The 27,099-nt window shown below is 50.2% G+C and overlaps 9 protein-coding genes across 9 annotated transcripts; 6 read left to right on the top strand and 3 right to left on the bottom strand.

Moving 5' to 3' along the window:
* Positions 1-356: 356 nt before the first annotated feature.
* COCMIDRAFT_35631 (uncharacterized protein) lies at positions 357-2,186 on the top strand (the record flags this gene model as incomplete). The annotated part of the gene is made up of 1 exon (XM_007688518.1): positions 357-2,186. The coding sequence occupies one exon, from the start codon at positions 357-359 to the stop codon at positions 2,184-2,186; it is 1,830 nt and encodes a 609-aa protein (XP_007686708.1).
* Positions 2,187-2,672: 486 nt separating this feature from the next.
* On the top strand, positions 2,673-3,449 carry COCMIDRAFT_25241 (uncharacterized protein; the record flags this gene model as incomplete). Its single annotated transcript, XM_007688503.1, has 3 exons — positions 2,673-2,762; positions 2,813-2,908; positions 2,967-3,449. 3 exons carry the CDS (start codon positions 2,673-2,675, stop codon positions 3,447-3,449), a joined length of 669 nt encoding a protein of 222 aa, XP_007686693.1.
* Positions 3,450-4,117: 668 nt separating this feature from the next.
* On the top strand, positions 4,118-5,971 carry COCMIDRAFT_25240 (uncharacterized protein; the record flags this gene model as incomplete). Its single annotated transcript, XM_007688502.1, has 1 exon — positions 4,118-5,971. The coding sequence occupies one exon, from the start codon at positions 4,118-4,120 to the stop codon at positions 5,969-5,971; it is 1,854 nt and encodes a 617-aa protein (XP_007686692.1).
* An 844-nt stretch (positions 5,972-6,815) lies between these two features.
* On the top strand, positions 6,816-9,287 carry COCMIDRAFT_35628 (uncharacterized protein; the record flags this gene model as incomplete). Its single annotated transcript, XM_007688517.1, has 4 exons — positions 6,816-6,819; positions 8,119-8,396; positions 8,449-8,653; positions 8,704-9,287. 4 exons carry the CDS (start codon positions 6,816-6,818, stop codon positions 9,285-9,287), a joined length of 1,071 nt encoding a protein of 356 aa, XP_007686707.1.
* A 1,038-nt stretch (positions 9,288-10,325) lies between these two features.
* On the bottom strand, positions 10,326-13,436 carry COCMIDRAFT_35627 (uncharacterized protein; the record flags this gene model as incomplete). Its single annotated transcript, XM_007688516.1, has 5 exons — positions 10,326-10,331; positions 10,408-10,613; positions 11,019-11,509; positions 11,549-13,041; positions 13,092-13,436. The coding sequence occupies 5 exons, from the start codon at positions 13,434-13,436 to the stop codon at positions 10,326-10,328; spliced, it is 2,541 nt and encodes an 846-aa protein (XP_007686706.1).
* Positions 13,437-14,563: 1,127 nt separating this feature from the next.
* On the top strand, positions 14,564-18,018 carry COCMIDRAFT_4181 (uncharacterized protein; the record flags this gene model as incomplete). The annotated part of the gene is made up of 3 exons (XM_007688492.1): positions 14,564-14,804; positions 14,862-17,736; positions 17,799-18,018. The coding sequence occupies 3 exons, from the start codon at positions 14,564-14,566 to the stop codon at positions 18,016-18,018; spliced, it is 3,336 nt and encodes a 1,111-aa protein (XP_007686682.1).
* Positions 18,019-18,681: 663 nt separating this feature from the next.
* Positions 18,682-19,113, bottom strand: COCMIDRAFT_25236 (uncharacterized protein; the record flags this gene model as incomplete). The annotated part of the gene is made up of 1 exon (XM_007688501.1): positions 18,682-19,113. One exon carries the CDS (start codon positions 19,111-19,113, stop codon positions 18,682-18,684), a length of 432 nt encoding a protein of 143 aa, XP_007686691.1.
* Positions 19,114-23,826: 4,713 nt separating this feature from the next.
* On the top strand, positions 23,827-24,661 carry COCMIDRAFT_35624 (uncharacterized protein; the record flags this gene model as incomplete). Its single annotated transcript, XM_007688515.1, has 2 exons — positions 23,827-23,980; positions 24,039-24,661. The coding sequence occupies 2 exons, from the start codon at positions 23,827-23,829 to the stop codon at positions 24,659-24,661; spliced, it is 777 nt and encodes a 258-aa protein (XP_007686705.1).
* Positions 24,662-24,779: 118 nt separating this feature from the next.
* On the bottom strand, positions 24,780-26,555 carry COCMIDRAFT_91982 (uncharacterized protein; the record flags this gene model as incomplete). Its single annotated transcript, XM_007688535.1, has 4 exons — positions 24,780-24,954; positions 25,021-26,031; positions 26,080-26,304; positions 26,359-26,555. 4 exons carry the CDS (start codon positions 26,553-26,555, stop codon positions 24,780-24,782), a joined length of 1,608 nt encoding a protein of 535 aa, XP_007686725.1.
* Between the last annotated feature and the right edge of the window lie 544 nt (positions 26,556-27,099).

Genomic DNA, 27,099 nt, shown 5'->3' with positions numbered 1-27,099 from the left:
CTTTTTCGACGTGTCGTGCCCAAGGCACTGCCACGACACAGCATCGCGGCCGTGGCTGCTCGCCTACTCTATTGCCGACTACAAAAGATGCAGTCTCCAGCGTCCAGCGCGCCGTTGAGCCACGATGCAATTCCTTCTACACATGGACAAGGACACGCAACCAGGCAAACCCCAGGAACCTCAGTGCCAGGAAATGGTTCCCAATCCGGCTTGTTTGTGGCCTGAGCTCGTGAGCGCATGAGAGACACGGGTTCAAAGACTACGGCTCCGGCTGCAGCGCAAAGGAGATGAATGTTCGCCGTCTGCTCTTGACATCTCTCACGCCCGCCACAAATGCCCTCCTCGATGTCTCCGGTATGGGTTCTCGTTCCACGGCCGGTCCAGCGCTCTTGAGATCGTGGTTCTCGTGGTTCAGAGGCTCGCTGCTGCTCCGATTGGTCGGCCCACCCACAGCCCTTCTGGCCCTCTACCTCGAAGTCTACGGCAGCTCCCCAGCCGCCGCCTCGCTTATTCTTCACCGACTCGCTCGCCGCTTTCATCTCCCAACCCTCTTCTGTGCACTCGCAACCACGCAACGTAGGCCGAATCCTCTGTCAGATCGTGGTCCACCACCTGCCATGGATCGAGCACAGACACAAACCCTGCACCACAAAGGGGCAGACCCGTCATCCTACGCCGAAATATCATCTGCATCCGCCCACGCCGCCTCCATGCCCGCCTCTCCCTCCCAACCTCCTGCAAAAGCCATGTCGGCGCACTCCCGCTCAAAGACGGTGGACATTGTCGGCCAGGGCAAGCGCCTCTCACTGCAGTTCCCCATTCAACCCACTGCATCCGCAGCCACTCCCGCTTCTGCCACACGCACGCGCCCTCAATCATGGATGAATGGCACCTCACCCATCCCCTCGCCCGAGCCCCAGGAGACGCCTCACGAGACCAACATTCTCGCCGTTCTCGCTGCCCAGGAGCGCTATGTGCTGGAGCTCAAGGAGGAACTGAGCAAGGCCGAAGCCGATTTGAACATGCTCAAGTCGCATTGGGCCCGTCATGAAGCCAGTAAGCGCCACAACCAGGTGCGCAGGGTGGCTCCATTGCAACCTCTGGACACTTCACTTGCAAATTCCCCGCCTACCCTGTTCGACGACGATGCCTCGGGTCTGTCCATGCAAAAGGAAATGGAGCGCAGAAAGAACCTCCTCAGTCATTCCAAGCCCGCACAACGCAAGGTCTTCAGTGGCTCGCGCCATTTGCGCACCCTGTCGCTCCTCTCTCCAGACCGCATCGACTCACCCTCCTTCCCCCACACTGCCGACCTTTTGGACAACCAATCCCCCAGCATGCGGCCTCTGCATTCCGCGCGAACATCCACTTCGTCAGAAATCACGCGCCCACTAGTCTCCCCCGCCGAGCATGACCGCTATGACATGGGTGGCATGCCAACCATTCAGCGCGAGCAGCTCATCCGCGCCGGCACACAAATGGCTACCGACTTCAAGAAGGGATTGTTTACTTTTATCGAAGACATCCGTCAAGCTACCGTTGGCGACGAGGCAGTGCACACCACCGACTCTGCTTCTGGTTCCGCTAGCGCCAAGGGCTCCAAGACTAACCGCAAATCGTCTGAAACTCGCCCCCCACTTAGTCGCTCTGCTAGCTCCAAGAAGTCGACGCAACAGACTGGCTCCTTTGGCGATGACTTTTGGAAAGAAATGGGCCTCAGTGATCCCAAGGCTACGGCCCCAAACAAAAAGACACAGGCGGTCAAGAACATAAACACCCCACAAAAGCAAATACGAAAGGTGGCCTCCGAGGAGGACTGGGACAATTGGGACACCCCCAATGACTCGCTCCTAGTAGACGTCACAGATCCCAAGGACAGTTCGGACGACTCTGATGCCCACAATTCGTCCATCTCGGGCCTGGACAGCTCCAACACCAGCAGTAGCGCCAGGTATCATGCCAAGCGCCATGATTCCAAAGCCTCGTCCCTCACCTCGATCAACCAAGACGACTTTGTGCCCCGCGAACAAAAGCGCTCTTCCATCACCTGGCCCGACATGACAAAAGTCTCGCCCAGCAACCTGAAGCGCACGGCTTCGCACCTGATGAAGGAGTGGGAGAAGCAGCTGACGCCTCCCCCAGAGTCGAGAAACCAAGACTACGCCCATGGCGACTACATGAATTAACGAAGGGTTTTGTAGCATTCCCACTAGTGATATCCAGCATTATGAAGCCACGCCACCACACGTCAATGTATTATTCAAGATTGACCACATGTAGTAGGCGGTTTTTGCAAGTAGCGTTTGAAAAGCATGGCGTTGGCGCAATTGTAAATAAAGCGTTGAGACCTAGCTTCGGGCAGACATGTATTGTCGATAGAAGCATAATGAATAAATTTGAGAAAACTGATAACTTTACGATGTTTTTTTCTTTATTTGTTTCATGTGAGTGGTTGCGTGCACCCATCCACCGCCTTTGTGGAAGAATTGGACTGTTGAGAGTATTGCCAAGCCCCACACCCCGGCATTTCCCGTCCTCCGCTCTGAACTCCGCAAATTGTTCCTGCGTAGTGGCGGCGCATCGCAATCGCATCGCAACAAGCAACAACCACCTCACCTTTTTCCTACACACCTTTTTGATCCTCTTTTTTCTTTTCTTCCCGATTGCGAGCCATGGCGTTTCCAGGAGGTCCGGGCGCGATGCCAGCATCCATGAACCCAACCGCCGGTATGTCAGAGCAGGAACAGCAAATGGTGAAGGCGGTACGGACGGTCTAGTAATGCAGCACGGACATCTAGCTCACGATTTGTAGATGCAAATGGGCATGGAGTCTTGTCTAGGCAAGACGGTAATGGCTGGTGTCATGGGAGGAGGCCTGGGTGCCATGTTTGGACTATTCATGTCGTCGGTATGTATCTCCAGTCTCCATCCAGGTGAGAGAGAGGACGTAATCTAACATATGTCAGATGCGATATGATACACCCATGTCACAACCACTTCCCATGACTACGCCAACCACTCCAGCACCCAGCACCTCAGCCGCAGCGGCTGCAAAACCCTCGACAGTCGCTTCAAGTGCATCATCCTCCGCCGCCGCCACCCTGCCAAACCCCACTGCAGCAGGGACCGTTTCAATCACCGATCTCCCTCTGAAGCAGCAACTCCGTGCCGGTCTACGCGACATGTACCGCTCCTCCATCTCCTCTGGTAAGAACTTCGCCAAGGTCGGTGCCATATTTTCGGGTACCGAGTGCGCAATCGAGGGCCTCCGTGCAAAGAACGATCTATACAATGGCGTGGCAGGAGGATGCATAACTGGAGGCGTCTTAGCAAGAAATGCTGGGCCGCAGGCTGTGGCTGTGGGATGTGCAGGTTTTGCCGTGTTCTCGGCCGCGATTGACGCCTACATGCGTATGCCAGAGGACGAGAAGAGCAAGCCTATCGCATAAGAAAAATGGGAGGATCTTTATGTGAAAGATTCCTACGCAAAGGTAAGAAAAATTCGAGGAGTTTGAGAGCCACGATGTACGATTACTGTATACCACTGTCGGTTAGAATTGGGACACGACTCGCAACTTTAGCATGGGCGGCGTTTGGTGGTATCGCGAATTCTATTTCAGGAGCAATATAGACTCAAGTATGCTGCGTTATATTCTGGCAGTATGTGGTATAATACAACAATACTGTTGCATGCCTGAAATGTTACATTTATGCATCTACCAAGTGGATAATCAGAATGCAATCCAAAAACAATCATCACACTGAGTTTTGGATACAAAACACATCTAGTTGTATATACTACAAAATCCAAAAAAAACCATCACTCCTTATGAGAACATAGTGGTCTTGGTAACCATGCTGTAGTCATTGGCTCTGACCAATCACGTTCCACGAGCTTTTTCACACACCCCTCCAAAAAAAGTTGCGCCCCACTAATTTTTCCGCCACAATGACCGAAATCTTTCCCACAAGCAACACAACGTTTTTGACCTAGTCATATACTCTTTCCTACCGAAAATCTTGCGACTGGCGAGGAACTGGGAGTGTGCATCACACTAACGAGCAAAATACGGAATACAAACCAGAAAGAGAAGGATCGAAATTCATACCGCACACCATGGAACCCGAGCCTTCCACCCAGCAAAAACCCATTCACTCACTTGTTCTCGACACTGGCCCTCTGATCAAAAACATCGTGTCTATCTCCACCCTCATCAACTCTGCCGAGGAACTCTACACAACCCCAGACATCCTGCGTGAAGTCCGGGACGAAGCAACCCGATCACGTGTGCAAACTACTCTCGTTCCCTTTTTGAAAATCAGAACGCCCAGCCCAGCCAGCTACGATGCCGTTGTTGAATTCAGCAAGAAGACTGGAGATCATGCTGTGCTAAGCAAACAGGATCTGGGTATTTTGGCGCTAGCGTATGAGGTGCACTGTGAGAAGAATGGAGGGACTTGGGGGCTTAGAGAAGTACCGAAGGGTGAGGTGAAGAGGAGGCCTGAGGATATTGAGAGGGAGAAGGCCGAGAAGGCTGAGAGGGAGAGGTTGGCCAAGGAGGCAGCAGAGGCTGGTGTGCTGTCGAAATCTGCGGCTAAGCGAAGGCGTAGGGCGGAGAAGGCAAGGAATGCGGTTGCAGAGGGTACGGAAGAGGTGGCGGCAGAAGAGCAAGAGGTTCCGGAGAGTGGCGAGGTCGAGGATGAGGAGGGCTGGGAGCAGCCGACTGGAAAGCGTGCGGCTAAGGCTAGGGCACCCAAGTCGACAAAGTTTAACTTCAAGCCTGCTGAAGAGAAGGTTGAGAGTGAGGCTGTTCAGGAACAAGAGAAGGATGAAAAGGTTCTGGTCGACGATGATCAAGAGGATGGAGGGGTTGCCATCACCCAGGAGGAGGTAAAGGAGCAGATTCAAGAGCAGGTTGCAGCGCAAGTCCAGGATCAGGTTCATGAGCAGGTCCATGAGCAGGTTCAAGAACAGATTCACGAGCAGCTTGCGGAAAAGGGCGAAGAGAGGCTTGAGAGCCAGGCTGTGGAAAAGGTTGAGGAGAAAGTGGAAGAGCAGGTCCAGGAGCAAGTTCAAGAGCAGCTCCAAGAACAACTCGGTGAACAGGGACTCATTGAGAAGTCGGCAACAGTCGAAGTACCAAGCGCAAATATTCATGTTGAGCAAAATGCAGAGCTGTCCGTCGCACCGGAGAACCCAGAACAACAAGACCCTACCGAAGCCCTTTCGCAGGAGCCTTCTCTCGAGCACGATATGTCCTCACTGTCCATAAACCAACAACCCACCCCACCCACAACCGACGATTCAGCCGCCGACTCAGACTCAGACGGCGACTGGATCACCCCCACGAACCTTTCCAAGCACCAAGCCGCCGACTCAGACCTACAATCCCACCTCCAAACCGCCTCCAAACCCGCCCAACTCGACCTCGCAACCATGACCACCGACCACGCCATGCAAAACGTGCTCCTTCAACTCAACCTCACCCTCCTCTCCCCCTCCCTCCAACGCATCAAAACCGTAACTTCGAAAATCCACCGCTGCCACGCCTGCTTCCTCCTCACCAAAGAAATGACGCGACAATTCTGTCCCCGCTGCGGCCAACCCACCCTCCAACGCGTCTCCTGCAGCACCAACGCTCAAGGCGAATTCCGCATCCACCTCTCCAAATCTTACACGTACAACAAGCGCGGAGATCGCTACAGCATCCCCAAGCCCATTGCCGGTACGGCAAACACCAAGTGGAAGGAGGGCTCGGGCGGTGGTAAAGGGGGGTGGGGACGAGAATTGATTCTTGCGGAAGACCAAAAGGAGTTTTTGAAGGTCAAGGGGGAGGAGAAGAGGAGGAAGGGGAGGGATGCGCTTGATGAGGATTTTCTGCCTGGGATACTGACGGGGGAGAGGGGGGTGAAGGGGGGAAAGGTTAGGGTTGGGGCGGGGAGGAATGTTAATGCTAAGAAGAGGTCGTGAGGGACGTTTGATGATGGGGGGGGGGGGAAGAGTGAGGTGGGAGAAGGCCAGGTTTTGGAATCCGCGGAACGTGGTGTTCGGGTGTCCCGCTCCATCGGGTCTTGTTCTTTTCGCATCAAAAAAACGGTGGCGTTTTTTTCTTTTCTGGGTTTATTGATGAATCGGATTTTTTCATATATTGGCGTGGCCTATGCTTATTCGTTCGTTTGGGGGTGGGGAAAACATATACACCGTCTGAAGACTTTTGCCGGCCATTTACATCGTTATGAATGTGTGATTCGATGGGAAGAAGAAATGAAGTCATTCGCAGCCCCCAAAAGTCGATTCCCTTTCAGAAATCAAGATTTACGCACAAAAGGCACAAATTACGTAGTTTAGTCGATAACTTTCCTCGGCTATTTTCTTTCTTTCCTCCTCCTCCTTCTTCTTCTTCGTTGGAAAAATATTTCGGCTTCAAGAATCTCTCTAAACTCCACAGACAAACAGTAGTAGCGTCGACCAACCAAAACATCATACATAACCCCTCCAATACCCCACCCTACCAACCCTCTTCCACGCATCTTTCCACTCCCCCCACACCCCTTGCATACCCCAATCGCATCCCCACACGCGCTACCTACGGCGTAATCTCTACATACTTTCCCCACAACAGCTCGATAAATCGGGACCGTTAGTATATCGGGTACTTGGCGCAACACCAAACTACTCTCATTTTTCCATTCGGCCCCCCCCCCCCCCCCAAAAAAAAACTAGATGTCTGTGTATATATACGACTATTATCGCATTTCTTCTTCTTCATCATCTTCTTCTCATCACGGTGGATGTCATGGGGAAAAAAGGTAAGATGGGTGGAGGTGTTTTTTTTTCGTCGCGGGTTGTTGCAAGGCTGATGGTGGTACGGAGGCGTGCGGCTGAAGGGGGACTGGGGTTATTTTCGTCGATGGGATGGAAGGGAGGGGGGGTTATTTTAGTTGGGAGAGGGAGGGAGAGAGAAAGTATGTGTAACGTCTAGGTTACCGCCTGGAGTGACGTTTAGGTTAGTGTGTAGGGGAGCGTGTGGATACGGTGGGAGCGAGAGACGGGATGCATGGATGCCTTGATTGCGGCTGTGTGGAGGTCTGAGAGGAGAAGGAGGTAGGGAGGTGGGCGGATGTGGAATGAGATCGATCTGCGTATTTTCCTTTTTGAAAATGTGTAATGTGTTCGGCGGGGTGGAATAGTTATTGGATTGTGATATTGAGGGAAAAGGTGAGAGTGTGATTTGATGGCATTTTTTTTCGATTAGTATGCAAGCCACTAGGTCAAAAGACCTAGATATGTCTGCATCTCATGCATCTAGCACATTTCTGCGCTCTTGAATCGGCGAACTGCCTATCTCACTGCAAGCAAAGAAATGGTGTTCATCTCCGACGAACTAGAGACACACAGGCTTAGACGGTGACAAGGACGGGGGTTCAGGTGAAGAAGTAACCTCTCGTATGTCCCAATGACACAGCCTGCAGAGGGGAGAGGGGGCGTTTGGGCGTAAGAATGACATACGGGATTTTGTACTACCACACATAACCCTTGCATATCACTCACGAGGGCTGCGCCCAAACGCCTCGCTTACGTTTGAGCGAAGCATGCGAGGCTGGGCTGACTCGGGGCACGCTGCGAGTTTGGCCAACGGGAGCGGTGCGGACCCATCGGGGCGCACATGAGCGAGAGCCAGGTGTGCTGGCAGTGCAGTGTTAAAGGGCGCCATGGAGCGGGCATTGCATGAGCGTTTGAGCATCTTCCTAGGTGGGTGAAAGCTCTGCAAACGAATGGCAGATCAGCTGTCAGATGAACGGTGTAAAAGGAGTAGCGGTGGAAGTTGTATAGAAAGAGACTTGATCGGGCCTTCATTGCTAGTGGGACTCCATCAGTGGCTTTTCGTACAACCTGTTTTGTTAGAATTGGAATTTTATCTTTAGACAGCATGCCGATTACTAGTATATCCGGTTCATGGACTTTGGTATCCAAGTCGTATGTTCGGCAGGTACGTTGTGTTGTTGACACAGACCCTTTTTCTATACTTATACTTCTTTAGCTCGTCAAGTCTTTTTACGCTCCAAAATGCACAGCGATTCCAAAGCAGCATCCTTCTACTGCACAAAAGAGCTCAGTAAAACATGGAGACCATCGTGCACAGATCATAGCCCGGCTGCAAGGTCAAGAGATACATGTCCCAGATGTTCACTACATATACTCTGAGTGGGAAGCCAACTTACACCCTGATGTGGAGCTGTCGAGACAACACCTCGAACGTTACTTTGAAACATTCATCAGTACAGAAAGCGTGAGAAAGAAGCAGAGAAAGGTTGACAACGCGCTGTGTGCTGGGCAGTTTTGGCCCCGTGTTTCGAGCGACAAGTTTCTTGTCCTTGGAGAATTAGTGGCCTGGGTAAAGAACTCAAATTACTTTTCCGCTCAGCTCATCCTGACCAGATACTTAGTTTTTCTTTTGGGATGACGAGATTGACTGCGGTACACTTACCGATGATAGTGACAAGACGGAGGCATATTGTGACGACACACTCAAGTTTATCAGGCACTGTCTGCAGCCGGAGCTTGAAGGGGACGTACCAGCGCCAGGTCGGTTGCACAATTGTGGACCTTGGGTCAACATGGGTCGAGCAATGCAGGAAGGTCAATCCAAAGGTAGGATATTTGATAAACCGACGAGAGGAATCAGCTAACGCTTGCAACAGAGGCACGTGACAGGTTTGCAGCAGCGATCTATGACTTTGTCATGGGTGTTCGTGTCTCACAAGCTACGTGGACCCAGGGTATATCCACACTCGAAGACTACACTGCACGCCGGCTGAGGACGGTCGGAACGAACCCTTGCGTCGCGGTAATGCAATGGGCGTATGGCCTGACTCTCCCTCAATCTGTCTGGGACCACGAAGCCATGATTTCTATAACACGCGAGGTCGCCATCAGCGACTTCCTTTGGAACGACATTGTAAGCCTCAGAAAAGAGATCGAAGACGGTGATATCGATTCCGTGATTCCAGTCATGGTCTGGAACGAGGGTTGCAGTGCACAAAGTGCTGTTGACCGGTGCGTGAAGATGGTGGAAGAGAGCTGGGAGAGGTTGCTAGAGGCAGAAAAGAGGTTGATGGCTGCGCATTCTGACGAGCCCAAGGATTCGAGGGACGAAATCGAGACGTTGGTTGGAAGCTGCAAGGATCTGATTGTGGGACACATGGTGTATTCTTTGAAAATACCCCGCAACATGTCAGCAGCAAACATGAGTGATAAAGACTGCAGCTTCCGCATCGTGTTGTGAGAAACCTGCATATGGTAAGAACATGGAGTTGATAGATACTGTTTCCTTGGGAGACAGCATAGTGTACATATAGTGTCCAATACTCACAGGTATAGGGAACGACTGCGATTGATTTTACGTGTTAGCGATCATGGTCTTCTAACTTGGGATGGTGTCTCAAACAGATGAAATCCATTCACGGGTTGCATCCTTTGAATTGAATGGTTAGTCACAAGACAGCATGTTTTCAGGATACCACAGACATACTCTGGTTCCAATCCTTCCCTGCACGATCTTCTCCAACATAGTTTCATGCATAGTAGAGTTTTATAAATAGGCACACGTCATGTATATCATGAGCTTTTCTCTAGCGATCATTTGAAATGACACAGTCTTGAATGTTGAAATCTACTAAGAAGATGCACTATATTATCAGGCAGTAAATTTGTTAGCTAACTATGAATGTGCAGAAGAGAGTATTCAGCTAAATTATTGAGTTCCTAGGCCCGGCTACCGAACCCACGAAGTTCATTTGAACATTCAATATCTATGACTCTAACAAGTCAACTGTAGTCGTCAGGCCACACAAATCCGCATAAAAAGATGCACTCCTGAACCGGTCTTCCCCATGGATGTCGAACTTCCCAGTATTAAGCAGTAGCTTAACCATGTCCTCATCCTCGTTTTTTATGTACCATTTCCATCAAAGCCGTTCTTCTCTTATCGTCTTTACCAGTGATATTAACACTCCCAGTGCTAAGTACCACTTAGGCTAAATCCCTAATTCCCCACCTTGCCGCACACATGAAAGATGTTCGGTCCTCTATCATCTCTTGCATTACCGTATGGTTTTAAGCATCAGTTCAGCTGTCTCCAGGTGCCCGTTCGATATCGCCTCCCTCAAAGCTGATGTTCCCTTATTGTCTCTATCATTGAAATTGACCATGCCAGTGTCAAGCAGTACCTTAACTGAATTCTTCTCCCCCACTTTTGCCGCATGCATGAGAGCTGTGCGTCCCTCATCATCTTTTGCATTGACATCAGCTTTACCGATGCTAATCAGAACTTTCATTGTCTCCACATTTCCCTGTCCCGCTGCGAAAATCAGGGCAGTACGCCCCCCACAATCACTTGCATTGACATCAGCTTTGCCAATGTCAAGCAGCATTTCTACTGTATCCCTCAATCCCAGTTCTGCCGCACGCATGAGAGCTGTACGTCCTATAATATTTCTTATATCAGGATGAGCTCCAAGGTAGAGAAGTGTTCCAACTATATCTCTGTATTCCCTTGATGCTGCTTGTATGAGTGTTGTAGATTCTTTGTTATCTCTCGCGTGAACATCAGCTTTACGAATGGTAGGCAGCAAGTTGACCATGGCCTGCGGTCCTTGCGCTGACACCTGTTTTGGCAGTTTGGATTTTGTTCGGTCCCTCGCATCAACTTCGGGCCTGTCAACAATGTAGAACCTTTCTACCCGATCATTGCGCCCCCTTGAGATCGCATGCACTAGCGCCGTGTCTCCAAACTTATCCTTGGCATTGACATTAGCATTTCCAGCAATGATCAGTATCCTCGTAGTGTCTATTTGTCCACCTTGTGCTGCCCACATGAGCGCCGTGCATCCGTTGAAATCCTGCTCGTCTACACTGACTTTACCTATTTTGAGCAGCACTTCGACGAATTCCTTGTGTCCTTCTGAAGCCGCCCATATTAGCATTGTGATGCCCCCTTTGAGCTTTGAATGTGGACTAATCTTTCCAAGCTGCAACAATAGTCTCAGAATCTTATCGTTCTTATAATTGCAAGCATGGACCGTGAAGGCCCACTGATCAGCGTTCGAGATGCTGAGTGCGGATTCGCGACTATGAATTAACTTTGAAGAAAGTCTGAATATGGCAGAATCGTGTCCTGATACATGGCTCAAATGCTCCAGCCAATAATCGTTTGCATATTCGTAAAATCTGAACGAGCTATTGTCCTCGGAGCGAGATGCATTGAGCGACTCTGTAATCATTTTGCTCATATCAAATGTAGGTTGCCTCCTTGATTTGAGAAACCTTATAGCCAAGCGGCGTGTACTGCTAGAAGAGTCCATGGTGGCTTGTAAGATCTTGGACGGTGCTGATTGGGCCATGATCGGGAGAACTTTTGTCCTTGATAGCTCAGTCCCGAAGACACCATAATTTAGATAGGTCACAACAATATTTGCCATGGTTCTTTTCGCATCTTTGAGCGTGAATCTCGCCTATGTCATGCTATCGTCTCCATTCAGAATGTACTGCTTGACGCTGTGATGGACAACGCGGACTGTGAGCTCTTCCTCATCAACATCGAGAAGACACCCGCAACAAGCCAGTGCTGAGTATACATCGTGTAAGATTCTAGACGGATCCAAGGTTGCATCTCCAGTAATAACGCTTAAAGCCTCGCGCAGTTCACTCGTTGTCAAAGGCCGACAAGCTGCAAGGACAACTTGCAGGGTTTTTGCTTGAAGAGATGGATCCAAACGTCCTGAATCTTGTAAGATTCTTGAGAATGTCTCTGAAAGATCCTTAGGTAGGTTCGCTAGTGCTTCTCGCATGGCATAATCGGTTTTCAATCCGCACAAAGTCCGTATCTGGAGAGCGACCCAGAGAAACATTCCTTGAGAGCCTAATAAAAGAGCATCTTGAATTTCTAGTATTAAAGTTGGATCACCGATCGTCATTGTTCCTTGGATAAGACAACGCTCTAGTTCCGTTTCAATGAAAGTCTCAATATCCGGATTATCGTCCGGTAACGAGATGACGCGTATGCGGTGAAGTTCTCTGGTTATTGATTGCAAACTAATGTCTGCTTCTTCTCGAATAGAAGCACATACGTAGACTTTGAGTGTGTCTTGAATCTTCCGGACCGCTTGTACCAGTATCTCATTTTGGGCCAAGTTGCATTCGTCAAGACCATCAATGACAAGATATACTTTCTGGTGCGAAGTAAAACCTTGAAACAGAGACTCAAGAAGCTCCTCCACATCTCCTCCTCTGTTCTGAGTATCTTTGCAACGGTTCGTGAGTACCCCGAGGTCCGATATAGAAGACAACAGCTGTCGTACCAATGAGCCAATAATTGTCTGTGCCTGCAAGCTTTCCGAGACATCATATTTGCAGAAAAAATACGCTACAATAGGCCGATCATTTCCAGTGGAGAGATTAAGATCGTCCACAATGTTGGCCGGTAGCACAGATTTGCCTGAGCCTAGCTTGCCTGTGAACATTAGTGTTCCAGGAAGCAGGCTAGTTTTCCATTCTTGATACTCTGCGTTTTGCGTGTGGAACGATGAGTTGCCAAGTTTTCTAGTCTGTTTCCATGCTGTTTCGTGGTCGTATTTGGAGCAGAAGTTAAGTATTCGCATTTTGGTTTCCTGTATTCGCTGAAGTGCGCCAGATTTGAGCGTTTCCAGAGTGAAGGCCCTAAACCTAGAATTCTCTTGAGCTTCAATCAAATGCACCTCTTCTTTAATAGAGTTTGCCCACTTATCAAGGTCTGATTGGATCGTTTTTAGGTGCGTATCGTTTAGTGAGGATGTGAACTGCCAGACGGAGGGCTTTTGCTCATACTTAAATAAATAATGACACAGCTTGACTACCAAGATGAAGTACTCTGCAAGGTGTGATTGAAGCTTCTTGGATCGAGGATACAACAAGGCCATTGCTTGATAACGCGGCGCAGCGCGACCAATGGCCATGAATAGCGAGGATAGCTTGTCAATGTAGGATGACAAACATATGATGGACTATGGTGCGTCAGCGAAGACTGGCGATGACAGCTGATGATGATACTGACCAGTAAAGACATGCGCACCAGCGACCACACACTACATGCTATCAAGTTTTGCGACCCTCCAACCACCACGTCTCCGAGTGCAGCAAACTGCTGGACACCCTGAAGGAAGTTGGTGAAGCGAGGCCCAAAACATCGACTGCTGTATTTAGTCGATATAGAGCGGTCCATCTCGGCTGTCAGTCGCATGACATCACTTGGGTCAGGTCTGGTGGAATGTGACTGCGACTTGAGTGTGCGGAATGTGGCTTTCTGTTCGGTTGTGAGGTCCGCCTCGAACTCGGAGACAGCCTGAGCGAGTCGTATCTCGGGTTTCAGTAACAAAGCCGTTCCCAGAGCTCCAGACATGATTGGCATCAACAAGTTGCATAACAAGAAAAGCTTGCCGTTGCTTGAAGTATGTGTATGCTGGGCGCAAGGCCGGCTGACTAGTATTTGGTCCTGCTTATTAGCCACGGAGGGTACGCTTAGGAAAGCATAGGTGTCTTAAAGATCAGGGAATGTTATTGCTGAGAATGGATAAATAAGGGATACAAAGAGGGAGATGGGAAAGTAAGGGGTTCCAGCAAGATGAAATCTTGGCCATCAGGCAAAAACGCAACATGTGCTGGCATCAGGCTGAGCATGGCTGAGCATGGCTTCGCCTCAGCTACCGCCTCGCTTAAGCCGTACGATCATACCGTCCGCCAGTAGCAGACTGTTGATTCATGCTCTGCGGTATTTTCATCGGTCTTTGGATGCAGGCGTATGCCTTGTGGTATCAATGTTGATCCCTGGAATCAGGGGCATTCGTGGTTTCGGTGAAGTGATGCCACGTCACATGACCGTGGCTTGGCATACCTAAGTACCTAAGTACCTAAGTACATGGTATATACAATCAGACCCAAGGATGGCCAACTCTTACTAGATCATGGCTTGGACCTATAAACATGGTATATTTCCCGAGAGGGAATCCAGGAGACGCCGCTCAGTGTAAAACAAAAACCTTTCCTAGCGTATCAATCATCTGCGTGCAGTCCTGGAGTATTATGATAATGGACTTGATCTTATCTTCCCACTTACCCAGAAACGAGTTCACAATACCGTCTTTGTTCAGGGAAAAAGCCGTGCCCTTACAGAGGAGTTGTCTCAATCTCACCCGAGTCGACAAAGTATGTACTTATGCTATGTCAGATAAGATGTGGGTAGGGCTGCGGGTGGAGATGTGGCCGGTCGCGTTTCGGCTGCGGTATCCCTGTTGGAGTTGCAGGGCCCATGCACTCCGTCACCACCGAGCGCATGGGAACTTTGGCCAGTCACGACAACGTTGAACCAAGACTCGATGTCATATTGCTTCGACTGCGCCGTTTCCTTGCCCCTGCATGTTGGATAAGCAGAGGCCCAACAGTACTCGACATATCAACCAAGATGCGATAAAGTCTTCTTTATTCCCCCATGCCGCTACCGATTGAACACCCCCGACCTGCGCCGCCATCATGTCCTCTCCCGATGCCTCACGAAAGTCGACCGAAAGCTTCGAATTCCTATCGCCCAATCCTCCTCAGGGCACCTTTGCGCCCCCCTCACAACATGACTGGACAAGCAGACCCAATTCAACGGGCGGGCGTTACAAGCCGCGACGTGGCTCAACCGCATCTTCAATTCACTCCATCGGCGGTTCACTCGACAGTAACTTCAAAACCACCATGGGCGCCGTGAGAGAGCAAAGCAACAATGGTGAAGACAAACCCTGACATGTGTCCGTGTATGCGCGGATAGCTAACCCCCACTCAGCTATCTCGACGCTTCTGACCCCTCCCATTATGCGGACGGGCATGGTTCCCCATACAACCGCTACAGCTACCTCCAGCCACCGACCGCCCTCTACCAAAGACATACCGCCCGTGACCCTCGCCCACATCCCCCATGTCGAACCCTCTGCCTTCAATCCCTACCTCACCCAAGTGGGTAATCTCTACGATGCCTTTCAGCGTGCAAAGGCAGAGGCTGGCGAGTCGGCACAACAACCGAGGAGGGCGTCAACCAAAGACGATGGTTCTGACACTCTGGTACCCTCGCCAGCCGGCACGCCAAATCTAGCAGCAGCGCCCTTTGGCCCAGATACCACTCCGAAACCGAAACGCCGAACTAGCGCATCGAAGCGTCCCTTACCGGCAATTACACCACTTTCTACGATACCCAATATTTACTTTGATGAAAACTTCCACATTGAGAACCCACGAACTTTTGACGTTGTCAGCGAGCGATCCGAGGTGGTGAGGCCGGTGCGGAGCATGAGTAGCGATGATCCTGGCGCGCTGGACGTACCACAACCGATAGGGAGGAAGGCCCTGGCAACGAATGCGATACTACAGGAGAAGCTATCATGGTACATGGACACGGTTGAGGTGCATCTGATATCCGCGATTTCAACGGCATCAACATCCTTTTTCGCTGCCCTCGGATCACTCCGCGAACTCCAGACCGAAGCTGCAGACTCCGTCGCCAGGATAAAAGGGCTGAGAGAAGACCTGAAGAGATTGGATGAGCAGATGGCGATCGGGGGCTTGAAGGTTGTCGAAATGAAGAGGCGGAGAGAGAACCTGAGAAGGCTGACCGACTCAGTCGACCAGCTCCAAGCTGTAATCATGGGGCTTTCGTATTGCGACGAGGCCGTCGTTGAAGGCGACCTGGAGACTGCTATGACTCGCATCGAAATGATAGAACGACTCGTTACTGGTGCACTGGATACCACCGACACACAGGGGACCTCGTGGCTGAAAACGCGACTGCCCCCAAAATTAATTGATTTACGACCTTTAAGAGCCCTGGACGACGTATTTGAAAGCATGACTGAGATCAAGTTCCGGATCGGAAGAGGCTTCGAGGCGCGTTTTGTAGACACCTTACTTACGGACCTACGTGAGCATGTCAAGCGTGTCCCGAACCAGGAGACATTGAAAAGATGGGTTGCAGCCTCTCAGAAAGGACGTGGCAGCAACCAGAAGCTTAAGACAACTCTTCCTGCTTACATGTCGACCGAGAACGAGCTCCGAGCGGACCTTCGAGCCAGCTTATACGGCCTAAGTGGAGCACAGTTCACGAACCAGGCGAGTACAACATTCAGGGAAGCGGTCCTTAAAGAGATGAAAATCATTATTCGGAAACATCTGCCAAGCTCCTCAGATGACGATACTGGGTCCATGGCATCTGTATCAACAAGAGGTGGGCGTGGACAAAGCCAGGCGGACAAGAACTCGATTCTTGCACGAAATCTGCGGGCAATGGACCCTGGCGATGCAGAAGAGTTCTTCGCAAACATCTTTACCAATATTGGCGAGGCACTGCGTCGACTCAGTACTTTGGTCAAGGTGTTGCTCGATGTAACCAGTGGTGTCACCACACCCCCTGTCTCTGCAGGTGGTTTACTATCCCCAAGGAATTCCTACCTCAACAATATCGATGATTATTTGGGCAACGGCGCGCCCCCGTCCTCTTCCACCGACTTGCAAATGGAGATTATGCAAGCTCTGGATATGTCAAGCCTTCTTGGCCAGGCAGTCGATGCTGCTCAGACGCAGATTACTAAGCTGCTAAGAGTTCGCTCGGAGGCAACTGCAAGCCTCCCGCTCGATAGATTCCTACGGTATTTTACAATGTGCAGGCTGTTTGCCGACGAGTGTGAGGCGGTTTCTGGACGATCCGGTGCTGCATTGAAGGGCGTGGTCAACACACACATAACCGATTTCGTGTCCAAGTTTGGAGACTTTGAAAAGCAGGAGCTTGCGAAAGCTATGGACTCGGATCGTTGGGAGCCAAAGGACTTTGACGCTGAAGACACAGAGGTTCTTGCGCGGTTATTGAAGGGTATGGAGAGTGATCCTCCAAGCTGGGCAGAGACTGGCAATATCCTGCGAGAGGTTCAAGAACCAACCACAAATGGCACGTCTGCCAAAACCAATGGTACCTCTGAAGATAAACCAAAGGAGAAAAATAAGACCACTGTGCCTGCCATTGTGGATGAGGAAAAGTACACCATATCCTCGTCTTCTTCTGTCGTTATCAGGGGAATTGAACGTTTCGAGATCCTCGTCTCCGTCATGCCAAGCATGACATCTGAAGTAGCTGCCTCGCTCTGCGAATACATCAAGCTCTTCAACTCACGCCTATGCCAACTGATTCTTGGCGCTGGAGCCATGCATTCCGCTGGTCTCAAAAACATCAATACCAAGCACCTTGCCATCGCTTCCCAAACTCTCTCTTTTATAATAGCCATCCTTCCCTACATCCGCGAGTGTTTCCGCCGCCGTGTCGCTTCTGCCAGCAACAAGTCATCTCTTGGTGAATTCGACAATGTCAAGCGCTTGCTGCACGACCAGCAGAATCAAATCCATGAGAAGCTGACAGATATTCTCTCCGGCCGCGCCACAGTGCACATGCGCAGTCTCAAAAAGGTTGACTGGGACAGCGAGGCTGAAGCAAACAAAGACGTCAGTCCCAGCATGGAGAGTTTGACCAAAGACACAGTTACTATGCACAAGGTCATCAACAAGTACTTGAGTGAGATACAGGTTCGCATGATCATGGGCCCGGTATTTGAAAGCTACAGGGAACAAGTCGGTAAAGTCATCAAGGAGGCGCCTGTCAAGACGGCAGCAGGTAAAGCACGGTAAGTGAATCAAACTGATTCCTCAAACGCAAAAGAAGCTGTTTACTAACAAACTCTCACAGTTTACTACGTGAAGCAAAACTCTTCGATGCAAAACTTGGTCCAATCGACGGGGCGGGTAACGTCGGTTCCCATCTCATTGGCCTGGTAGTCAGTAAGACGGTTGCGGAGCCGAAGGCTGAGCCAAAACCTGAATCCAAAGAAGTAGAAGCGAAACAAGAGGGAAAGGAAGCTATGGTGGGACCGAGTACTGAGAAAAAGGCTAATGGAGATACGACATGAAGTAGATACCCAGACTATCTCCTTCAAATCGAGACTTTGAATTTCGAATAGACGATTGTATTGTCATGTTTTTGTCTCTCAATTTGGTATTTACTGCATCTTCCCACACGCTACCATTTTTCATATCTAGCCGCTTTCCAGAGGTCGAGATGGGTATCTTCATTCCCACTTATCAAGATCCTCAAAGCATCTTCCCGTACCACACCCATCTTCCGGTGTCCAAAACCACCTTCCACCTCCTCGTCTCAATCTGCATCGGAAGCGGGAAATGATACGTAATAACCCAGAGAATCTTCGGTTCTTCAGCCAAATGCTTGCAGCCATAATGCAACAGCAAATAAGACAGCATGATTTTGATTTCTTGCGCAGCGAGGAAGCAAACTGAACCATACTCTCACATCAACCTCTATTCCATCTCTCCAGAATCTCGGAGAGAGGTGTACAAATAGAAGAAGAAGAAAAAAGCATACCAAACACATCTCCCACACCCAAACCGCAAATGCTCAAAACCCGTCGAAAACAAGCGCCTTCTGCATAATAATCCCCAACACATCCACCCTCTTTGCTTCTCTTCTTCCCCCAAGCCGGTCTATATTTCGGCATTGGCCGCGAATGCCGAAACGCATCGTACTCCCCTCCCCCGCATTCTCATGTACCGTTTCGTCACCCGCGATCGGCATTCAGGGACACCCCAGCAGCGTGCCGTACGGGAAAATGCATGACATCGGGCGCTGTGACGCTGTTTCGAGCGACGATTTTGCGTGCAGAGAGAAAGAGGGAGAGAGTGAGACCGATGAGGGGATTTGCGTTGGGCGTTGGGCGTTGGACTTTGCGGATTGTGGAGTCGAGGCGGTGCATGCGGGAGAGGCCTTGGTCGGTGTATTGCGCGGTGCGGTAGGTCCAGGTGAAGAAGTTTTGGGGTTCAGTCCAGGTCGTGTAGTTGGGGTGATTGACGTCCTTTTTTTGGAGGTCGGCGATGCTCTGGAGGGTCATGGGGAGGGTGAAGCGGGATGCTTGTCGGAAGTGGTGTTTGTTGGATAGACTTGGGAGGGCACTGGCGAGTGGCTGGATGGGTTTGGACGTGACGACTACCATAATTTACATGCGTATAATGTCTAAGGTGAAGCTCGAGACGGCTTTGTTAAACTCGCGATTGTCACGTAGAGAGGGGCTTGACAATAGGGAAGTTGGATAAACGGGAAATGATCTTGGAGAATGAGTACATGACGTCTAGCTCGATCCAATTCTCCGTGTCAGTACCGAGAACATCGATAATAGCACGCGGTACCTCGTCCTTGAGGTCTGGAATAATGTGTTCAAATTGTGGACAATGTTTTTATGAACAACATGTACGTGATATGGGTATTTGAGGATGATGTGGTCGAGAAACGCCCAGTCGCCGTTAAGCATATCGTAGTAAGGCTCACTCGCACTGGTAACCTCATCAGGCAGGTCAAAAATCCACGCCATTTGGCTCTTCAGTATGACAACATCAGGCGGTATTCCCAGTGTGGGAGGTAGCACAAAAGCCTAGTCATTACATTTGTATTAGTGGTGTCCAGCAACCATCCATTCTTTATTCTTTGTAACAGCGAAGAAGTTGCGAGTCAAGCCTATCCATCCTGTCCCGTAACCCATACCTGATAAGATGGCAGGTAATTTCGGTGTGGTGAGAAAGTGATAGACTGTAGTTGTGATCGAGTACGTGACAATGACAGCGACAGCGTGCGGAAGCGTCAAACAAGCCGTACAGCCCCAACCCCTCCCCTCCCATGTTGAGTGTCTCTGATGGTGGATCAGAGATGGAACGTCTGAATTCATGGGTCAGGTGGCACAGCCTACAGCATGCTTATATATGTGAGTAGCGGCCGGTCGACGGGGCAGGGTAGACCCCAGCAGCGTTGTCGGGTGAAACAACACATGCACTGCATGTCACTGACAAGCTTTCTTAGTCGATCTGTGCACGATCACTGACTAGCTGGTACTGTCGGAGACCCATCCGCTTACAGCCTTCAAATCATCAATCACCATGAACCTCTTGGTAAGCAAGTCAGGACTGGATCAACCTAGTAAGAGCGGCCGCAGCACACCGCCCAATGGATGTGCGGAAAGAGATCCCCAGGAGAGAAGACATATTCAAGCACAACAGCTATAAGCCCAAATTCTGCACCACCAGCGCGACATTTGCCCGCGTTGTGCAAAGCCAATTCGTGTCATTATTTCTTGGTTTGGCTATATGAGAATTAAGAAGTTCACGGCCTAGTACGTATTTGCTTGTCCTTATTTCCAGTAGCGTCGGTTAAACCTCCTCCGAGGATCGTGTAACCGACAGTCTAGACGACCGGTAGTGATTTTTCTAGGATATTGAGGTAGTTTGGGAGGTACAACTGTATATGGAAGTACTCCTGTGAGGTGGGGATGGATGTCATACTAGAAGACGCGCTGTCGTGGACGAAATTTGCATCCACGGTTGGGATTGATCAAGAAGCAAAATGACCAAATCAATAGAAATAGCATACAGAAGGTCGTTTACATATCTAGTGTCAGGCTGTAGCTGTGAACGGTTCCTAACCACACACACACAGAGAGAGATGGAGGAAGAAGAATATTCTCTAGAAAGTCTCTACCGTCTATAGGTAACAATGCCAAATGACTCCGACTAGACCATATTTACTACCCCAATTTCTATGCTCCCACAAACTTAACCACATTCCTCAGCAGATCCATGCCTGTCCTCTCACATGCCAACAGCAAGCTATCCACACCCGGTATCCGCTCCAATTCCTCCTGCGTCTGTGGTCGCGCACGCACAATCAAGTCAAGCGTGTGCGGGGAAACGATGGGTGGAGCGGTAGGTGGACGGCGTTCTGGAAGTTTGCTCGTGACAAGTTTGCTGAATGCTAGGAGTTTGGATTTTGCAATGCGGGAGGAAGGGCTAAGGTTGGGATCCGATATCGATGGTCCCTGCTTTGGAGAGGCGCGGGATAGGCTCTTTTGTACGGTAGGCCCCGATTTCAAAGGTGTTGTTCCGCTTCCTGCAAGGGAAAGCGCGTGGGAGATGGATGGTTCGTGGAAAAATTTCCTCTCTTGTCTTGCACGAGGGATAAGGCTAGTAAGGATGGGTGTGGGTTTAGAGTATTGTAAGGATTTAGGATGCGGGGATGTCTCATGGGGTTCATGAACATCGTGGTCTCGATGATCCTGCTTTCTTGGGCTCTCGGCCCACTTGCGCTTTGTGCCAGAGCTCTCTCGCCGATTGCTTGAACTTCCAAAGTCCAGAGATAAAAGTGTATTGTCGGAACTGTAATCTGACTCGTTGTCTTTCAGAGCGGTACCATCTGCATCAAGCTTGGACCCGGCTAGAGTGAAAGATAAACCGGTATGTAGTTGAGGCGTCTTTGGTGGAACTTGCGCTTCCTCATCCCTAGACGGTGAAGGTTTGTCAGTGCAGGCTGACTTCTCGATACCGTTTTTTGTGAGGAACTCCGAAATGACCTGAATCCATTCATCTCCGTAATTCCGCTGTTGGACCTTCCCCACACCTTTGATCGCAAGTAGAGCAGATGTATCCAGGGGGCGTGCCCGGGCAATGGCCCTGAGCAGAACATCGGAAAGTACACGCGCTGGCGATATGTTTCCCTTTTCTGCAAGGAGCGCTCGACGCACAAGTAGCTCGTCATATAGAGCCTGTGAAGTCTCGTCAAGAAGTTCCAATCTCTTTACAGTAACCACTGCTTTGGAAGTTGCTGCCCAACTACTTTTTACGGGCTCGACACCAAAAAATTCTGCTGTTGTGATAGTTGTTCCATCACCAACATCTAAAATGATTGGGTCATCCCTTGAAGCTCTCCCACTTGGGTACCTTTCGGCATATATTGGTGGAGGTGGCATTGGCTCCATGGCGAGTCTCTTTGCATTCATGCATTTGTAAAGCATGAAGCCGGCGTAAGCATCTCCGGCTGCATATTCGATCTGCTCTGCTGATAACGGCTTGCTCCAGTTGCTTGTCCTCACATCACCTTTGTACATTGGCAAGCCGAGCTGTTCTTCCACTTGGTGTGCCAAGCTCACCAGTTTGACGGACACATACTCTGGTTTGTGAGGCCCGAACTTTACCAGTCGGTTTAGATGACTCAATTCAATGGCACCTTTCGGCTGGAGTCCAAAGTATCGGCTCAGTCTTGAGAAATCAGCTCTCAATATGTTGACCCCCACCTTTCCGACATTTGGATCCTCGATGATCTTCTTCAATGATGGCGCAATGATGTCGCTACTTGTCTTTCCTGGATGCAGTCCGATGTGGATCAGTCCGATTTTATCTTCAGAAGCAATCTGAATTAGGCCGATTTTATTTTGCAGAGTGTCTTCGACCCAGTACCCAAAAGGCCATTCCATGTCAAATCCAATAATAGGTTCATCGAGAAATCGTTGGGCAATGGCTTCCGATTCTGCTTTCGTTTTGCCATACATGATTTCAATCTCCTTGCCCTCGGGCCCCCGATAAAAGCGGTGGCTCCACCATAAGGGCGGCGCGGGCTGATTTGAGGAGAAGCCATATGATCGGAGGGCGGTGGGCTGTGCTTTGGGCAATTGCAAGGAGAAGGAAAGTGGCCATTGTGAAGTTGTTGGTTTGACAGTGGAAGCGGCTTCAACTTTAGTGGAGGCGGGAGCGGCCATCAGACGCCGTCTGGTCCAACTCCAAAGCAGACTCGGTGAGCTCCGCCTGCTGCGGTGGATCATCGTAGAAAGCATGGGGAGGCTGCGCAATCGTGAGGGGTGCAGGGTCGCCATTGGCGCTAGGAAGCACAGACTGTCATGTACGCGCTATCACGTGAGTGTCCGCTAGCGCGTTTGATCTTGTTCTCACTATTACTTGGAGTACGCTGTTACCACCTGCAGTCGCAATGCCATTGTGAGCTTCAGCATCAGACTCCCTGGCTTCGCCTCTGGGAACGTCTCTAGTACGGTTCTGGATAACCTCTCTTATTTTCAGCTCAAGAATGCCACGCCCCAATGGATGATGACCGCATCAAAAACCAATCGTACAGCCCCGTTGCCCATAGTGTCCACATCTTTGGGCGTAGCCCTCGATTACGCAGTTCGTTTCCTTTAATTAGCCTGTTTTTTCGCCTCGGGTGTCGATTGTTGCATCCGATTGCTGCACATCAATATGCCGAAGAGCTGAGCAAGGCAAGTCCCGGGACGCCTCATGGAGACCCGAACGAACCAAGAAACCTTGAACCAGCCATGCTGAGACTTGTCTCTCCTTCACATACTGGTTCAAAGCCTTGCGCAACCGATCAGGACAAGGCCTTGGTCTGGAATCTTGGATAAGCTGACATACGTACATCATGACGGGGCGTAAATCCCATCGCATCCCCGATGGCCCAGTCTTTGCACTGACTGCCAAGATTTGCCTTGGACTCTTACCTTGAACGCCTCACCAGGAGAAGCAATAGATGGCCCAATTAGGTAACAGCTTATTGCTTCTTTGATACACTTCGGGAATGCAATGTGGTTTTTGCCAAGACGCGACACCTGGGCCCTCGTGCAGTACCCGTTTCAAGGATACGCGAACCAGCCTTCGTGAGCACAACATCTGCCCTATGCATTGATCACGGTGCGACAGCTTGTGGCACAGCTCTTGCATTCTTGCCTTGGGGCCGCGTGTGCCTGTTTTGTATATTAAGGTAGACATTCTCCCATGAGGCTTGCAGGGCCACATTCATACTGAGATACCACTCTGCTTTACCTGCTCAATCGTCTGTTTTCCCATTTTGCATATTTACCACGACAATCACAAACATCATGTTTTTTTCCACGTCGATATTGGCCATGGCCATTGCTGGCCTTGTACAGGCACAGGCACCGCCTGGTTTCACACCTGAGGCTGCAAACAAACTCGAGGTCATTTTCAACTCCACAATGATCAATACCCCAGGCCAACTAATACCAAGAGCCTGTATGTGTTCTGTAACATTTACCATGTTTTCTAGAACCAGCATCTGACTTGTATCTAGCCGCCGCAAGCCAGCCCAAACTTGCCCTATCCAGCGCCTTGATCAACATGAATGAACAATACATGTTCATCATGCTAGACCTAGATGTCCCGCCAGCAAACGGCACCACAGAGCGCCGCGTACTCTTGCACTGCATGAACACGGGCTTCCGAGCAACAAGGCAACAACTCAGCGGCGCAGCCAGACTTCTCGCGTCATCCCAAACAGGCCCAGCAGCATATCTTCCTCCCAACCCCCCACCAGTCGACACAGTCCCACATCGCTACGTCGAGCTACTATTCAAGCAACCTTCCAACCTTAGCGTTTCTGCATCGACTTATGAAAATGTGCAAAATCGTATCAATTTCGACATCGAGGCTTTCATGTCTGAAAATGGTGTGGACGCCCCTCTTGCGGCAAATTACTTTCATGTGGATGGACGAGCAGGCGCGGCATCAGCAACTGGATCGTCAGCTTCGGCGAGCGGAGCATCAGCAGCAGCGACGGGAGTATCGCCGAGTGGTACTGGTGCACCTTCAAGTACCCTAGTGCCATTCGAGGGTGCAGCTGGCAAGGCTAGCGTTCCGATTAGGACGGCGGCGCAGCTTGGTGGCTTAGCGCTGTTTGCTCTGTTAGTCTTGTAAGATAAGCTGAGTCCTGTATATTTCTAGTCATGTCTTGATGATCTTGTTTCTGAATCTACTTTTATATCTTTCCTTGAAATTTTCTAAACATTGCCGTGTTCTCGTGACAATACAGCTCTCAGAACGAGGCCTTTTCAGCGTTAACAATGCTGTAGTATTCACTGCTACTCCTTACTCTCATGCCCTTGCCATATTTTATCATGACCAGAAACATTGACGAAGCAGCCATTCCGATAAACGCAGCGGAGATGAAGCAATTCTGGTACCCAAGGTTTCTCAGCCACGGCGTGATACTCCTAGTCATTAGCATTTTCTCTTAAGTTCCTAATGCATGAGCGAGGAAGAAGAAAAAAACTTACCCATAACTAATCGCAAACGACATTGTGTTCCGAATCAAAATAACCGTAACAATAGCATCCCCACTAATATCATGATAACTATCCACCATATAGTTAACACTGAGCGTAACTCCAATCGTCGACGTAAAAGCCAGACATGCCATCGCAAACACGAGTCCAAACCAGTGCACTCCATGCGCAGCCCCCACACCCCACAGGATCAGGGAAGCAGGTACCATAATCAGACATAATGCGAATGGCCAGAGCCGGTGCTCCGCTTCCATGACACCGTTGTTCTTACGCGCGAGCTTGATAGTCAGCCAATCGCTGAACCGGCCGGAAAAAAGTGCGCCACCGACGACCCCGATGCAGCACGAAACGTAGCTGAGACCGACCATCGAGGGCTTGAAGTTGTAACCGGGACCCCCGAGGATGATGGATGTGGTGGCGTTGAGGACGTTGAACCAGATGAGGTAGGACCCGTAGCTGAAGCCAGAGTAGAAAATCACAGGCCAGGTGAGGTATACTAGACTGCGCTTTGCGCGCTCGAAGACATTTGTGCCAGGGGAAGGCTGCCAGAGGGAGAGTTTCTGGAGGAATGTCTTTGTAGAGGTTTGGATTTCGTCGCTTGCGGTCGTTTGTCTAGTCGCTGCTTCAACCTTTTCTTCGTCAGGTACACCGATTTGCGGGGTTGGTAAGCTAGGTGTTTGGATGGGTATGCCGTCGAGTTTCCGGACATAGTTTGTTTCCTCTAGGAAGAGGAAGAGGAATACGAGAGTAAAGCCGAGGAAGATAGCGGGCCAGTAGAAGACCCATTGCCAGCCTTGGCCTTCGGAGATGAAGCCGCTTATGATTGGGGCGAAGTAATTGCTGCCTGCGAGGGAGAGGGCGTAGTAGCCCATGTAGAGTCCGCGTTGGTGGGTGAAGTATACGTCAGTCACTGAGATCTCAGGGAGAGCTTCTACAGGGGCGACGAAGAAGCCTGTTACGATGCATCGAGCTACCCACTCGCCATTGCTTTTGACGTGGGCGCTGGTACGGTCAGATAATCCAAACTAGCATATATGATGGGCTTCTTACCTCCAGATGCTGGTGCCAATTGCTCCAAGAACCGATATCAGAAAGGTGAGTCTCTTGCCATATCGTAAAGCAAACGGTTGCCAGAAGAGAAGTCCCCACCCTAAAAACAAGAACATATATCCAGTGCCTTCGTTCAGCGTTGAAACAGAGACCCCGGAGGCTTCTGAAAGTGGCACCAATACAGAATACACTGTTGATACCGCAATGCCAGTCATCCACGTATATCTTCAGGAAAAGCATTAGCAATTGACTATAGGAGCCGGCCAAATGGGCACGCACAGATTGGTACATATAGTCGACATGAGTTTGCGGCGTGGAGACCAATTGAGCGGGTCATCCGGGTCGCTTGAGGGTGCTGGATCCAGAATAATGTCTCCATCTTCAGCATGGCGAGCGTGCATGCTGTGGTCCAGGTCCACCAGATGGACGGTGCCTGGGACAGGTGTCATGTCAAGATCATCGGATCCGCCTGCCATCTTGAAGAGTGAAATATCGCTCAATCAAATGGAATAAAACGTTTATTTTGTTTGAGAAAGACGCAAAACATTATATAGATGTTGGAGTACACAAGTGGGGTTACCCGAACACTGGCTGCACAAGGTGCGACAGGTTACCTAATCGCGCCAACTTGCTTTTGATAAGATGAAGCATGATTTCCCAATCTCCATCCATTTCATTTGGAGGTAAATTCTAAAGAGTTGAGAGATAACAATGTGCGGAGATATGCAGATGACGAAGGACGCGGTTGAGTATCTATGGTGCTGGCCGGGATGTGGTTGAGAAAACAGCAAGTCCACGCGAAAGTGATAAGGCTGATGATAGCAAGCTAGTCGCTCTGCAGGTTACTCCAACTAGGTGATAGATGATCCATTTTCTTCGATATGATATTGAGTCGTGATTGGTATGATACGTAGATGTTTTGTAAAGTGGTAAGGATGAAGCTATCGGCTAATGTGGGGTGGAGCGGGGATTAGGCGGGGGCCATGGCTAGTACTTGATGCAGAACCGCCGGCCACCGGG

Source organism: Bipolaris oryzae (assembly GCF_000523455.1).
Source record: "Bipolaris oryzae ATCC 44560 unplaced genomic scaffold scaffold_43, whole genome shotgun sequence".
NCBI lineage: Eukaryota > Fungi > Ascomycota > Dothideomycetes > Pleosporales > Pleosporaceae > Bipolaris > Bipolaris oryzae.
This window is presented reverse-complemented; position numbering and strand designations above follow the sequence as displayed.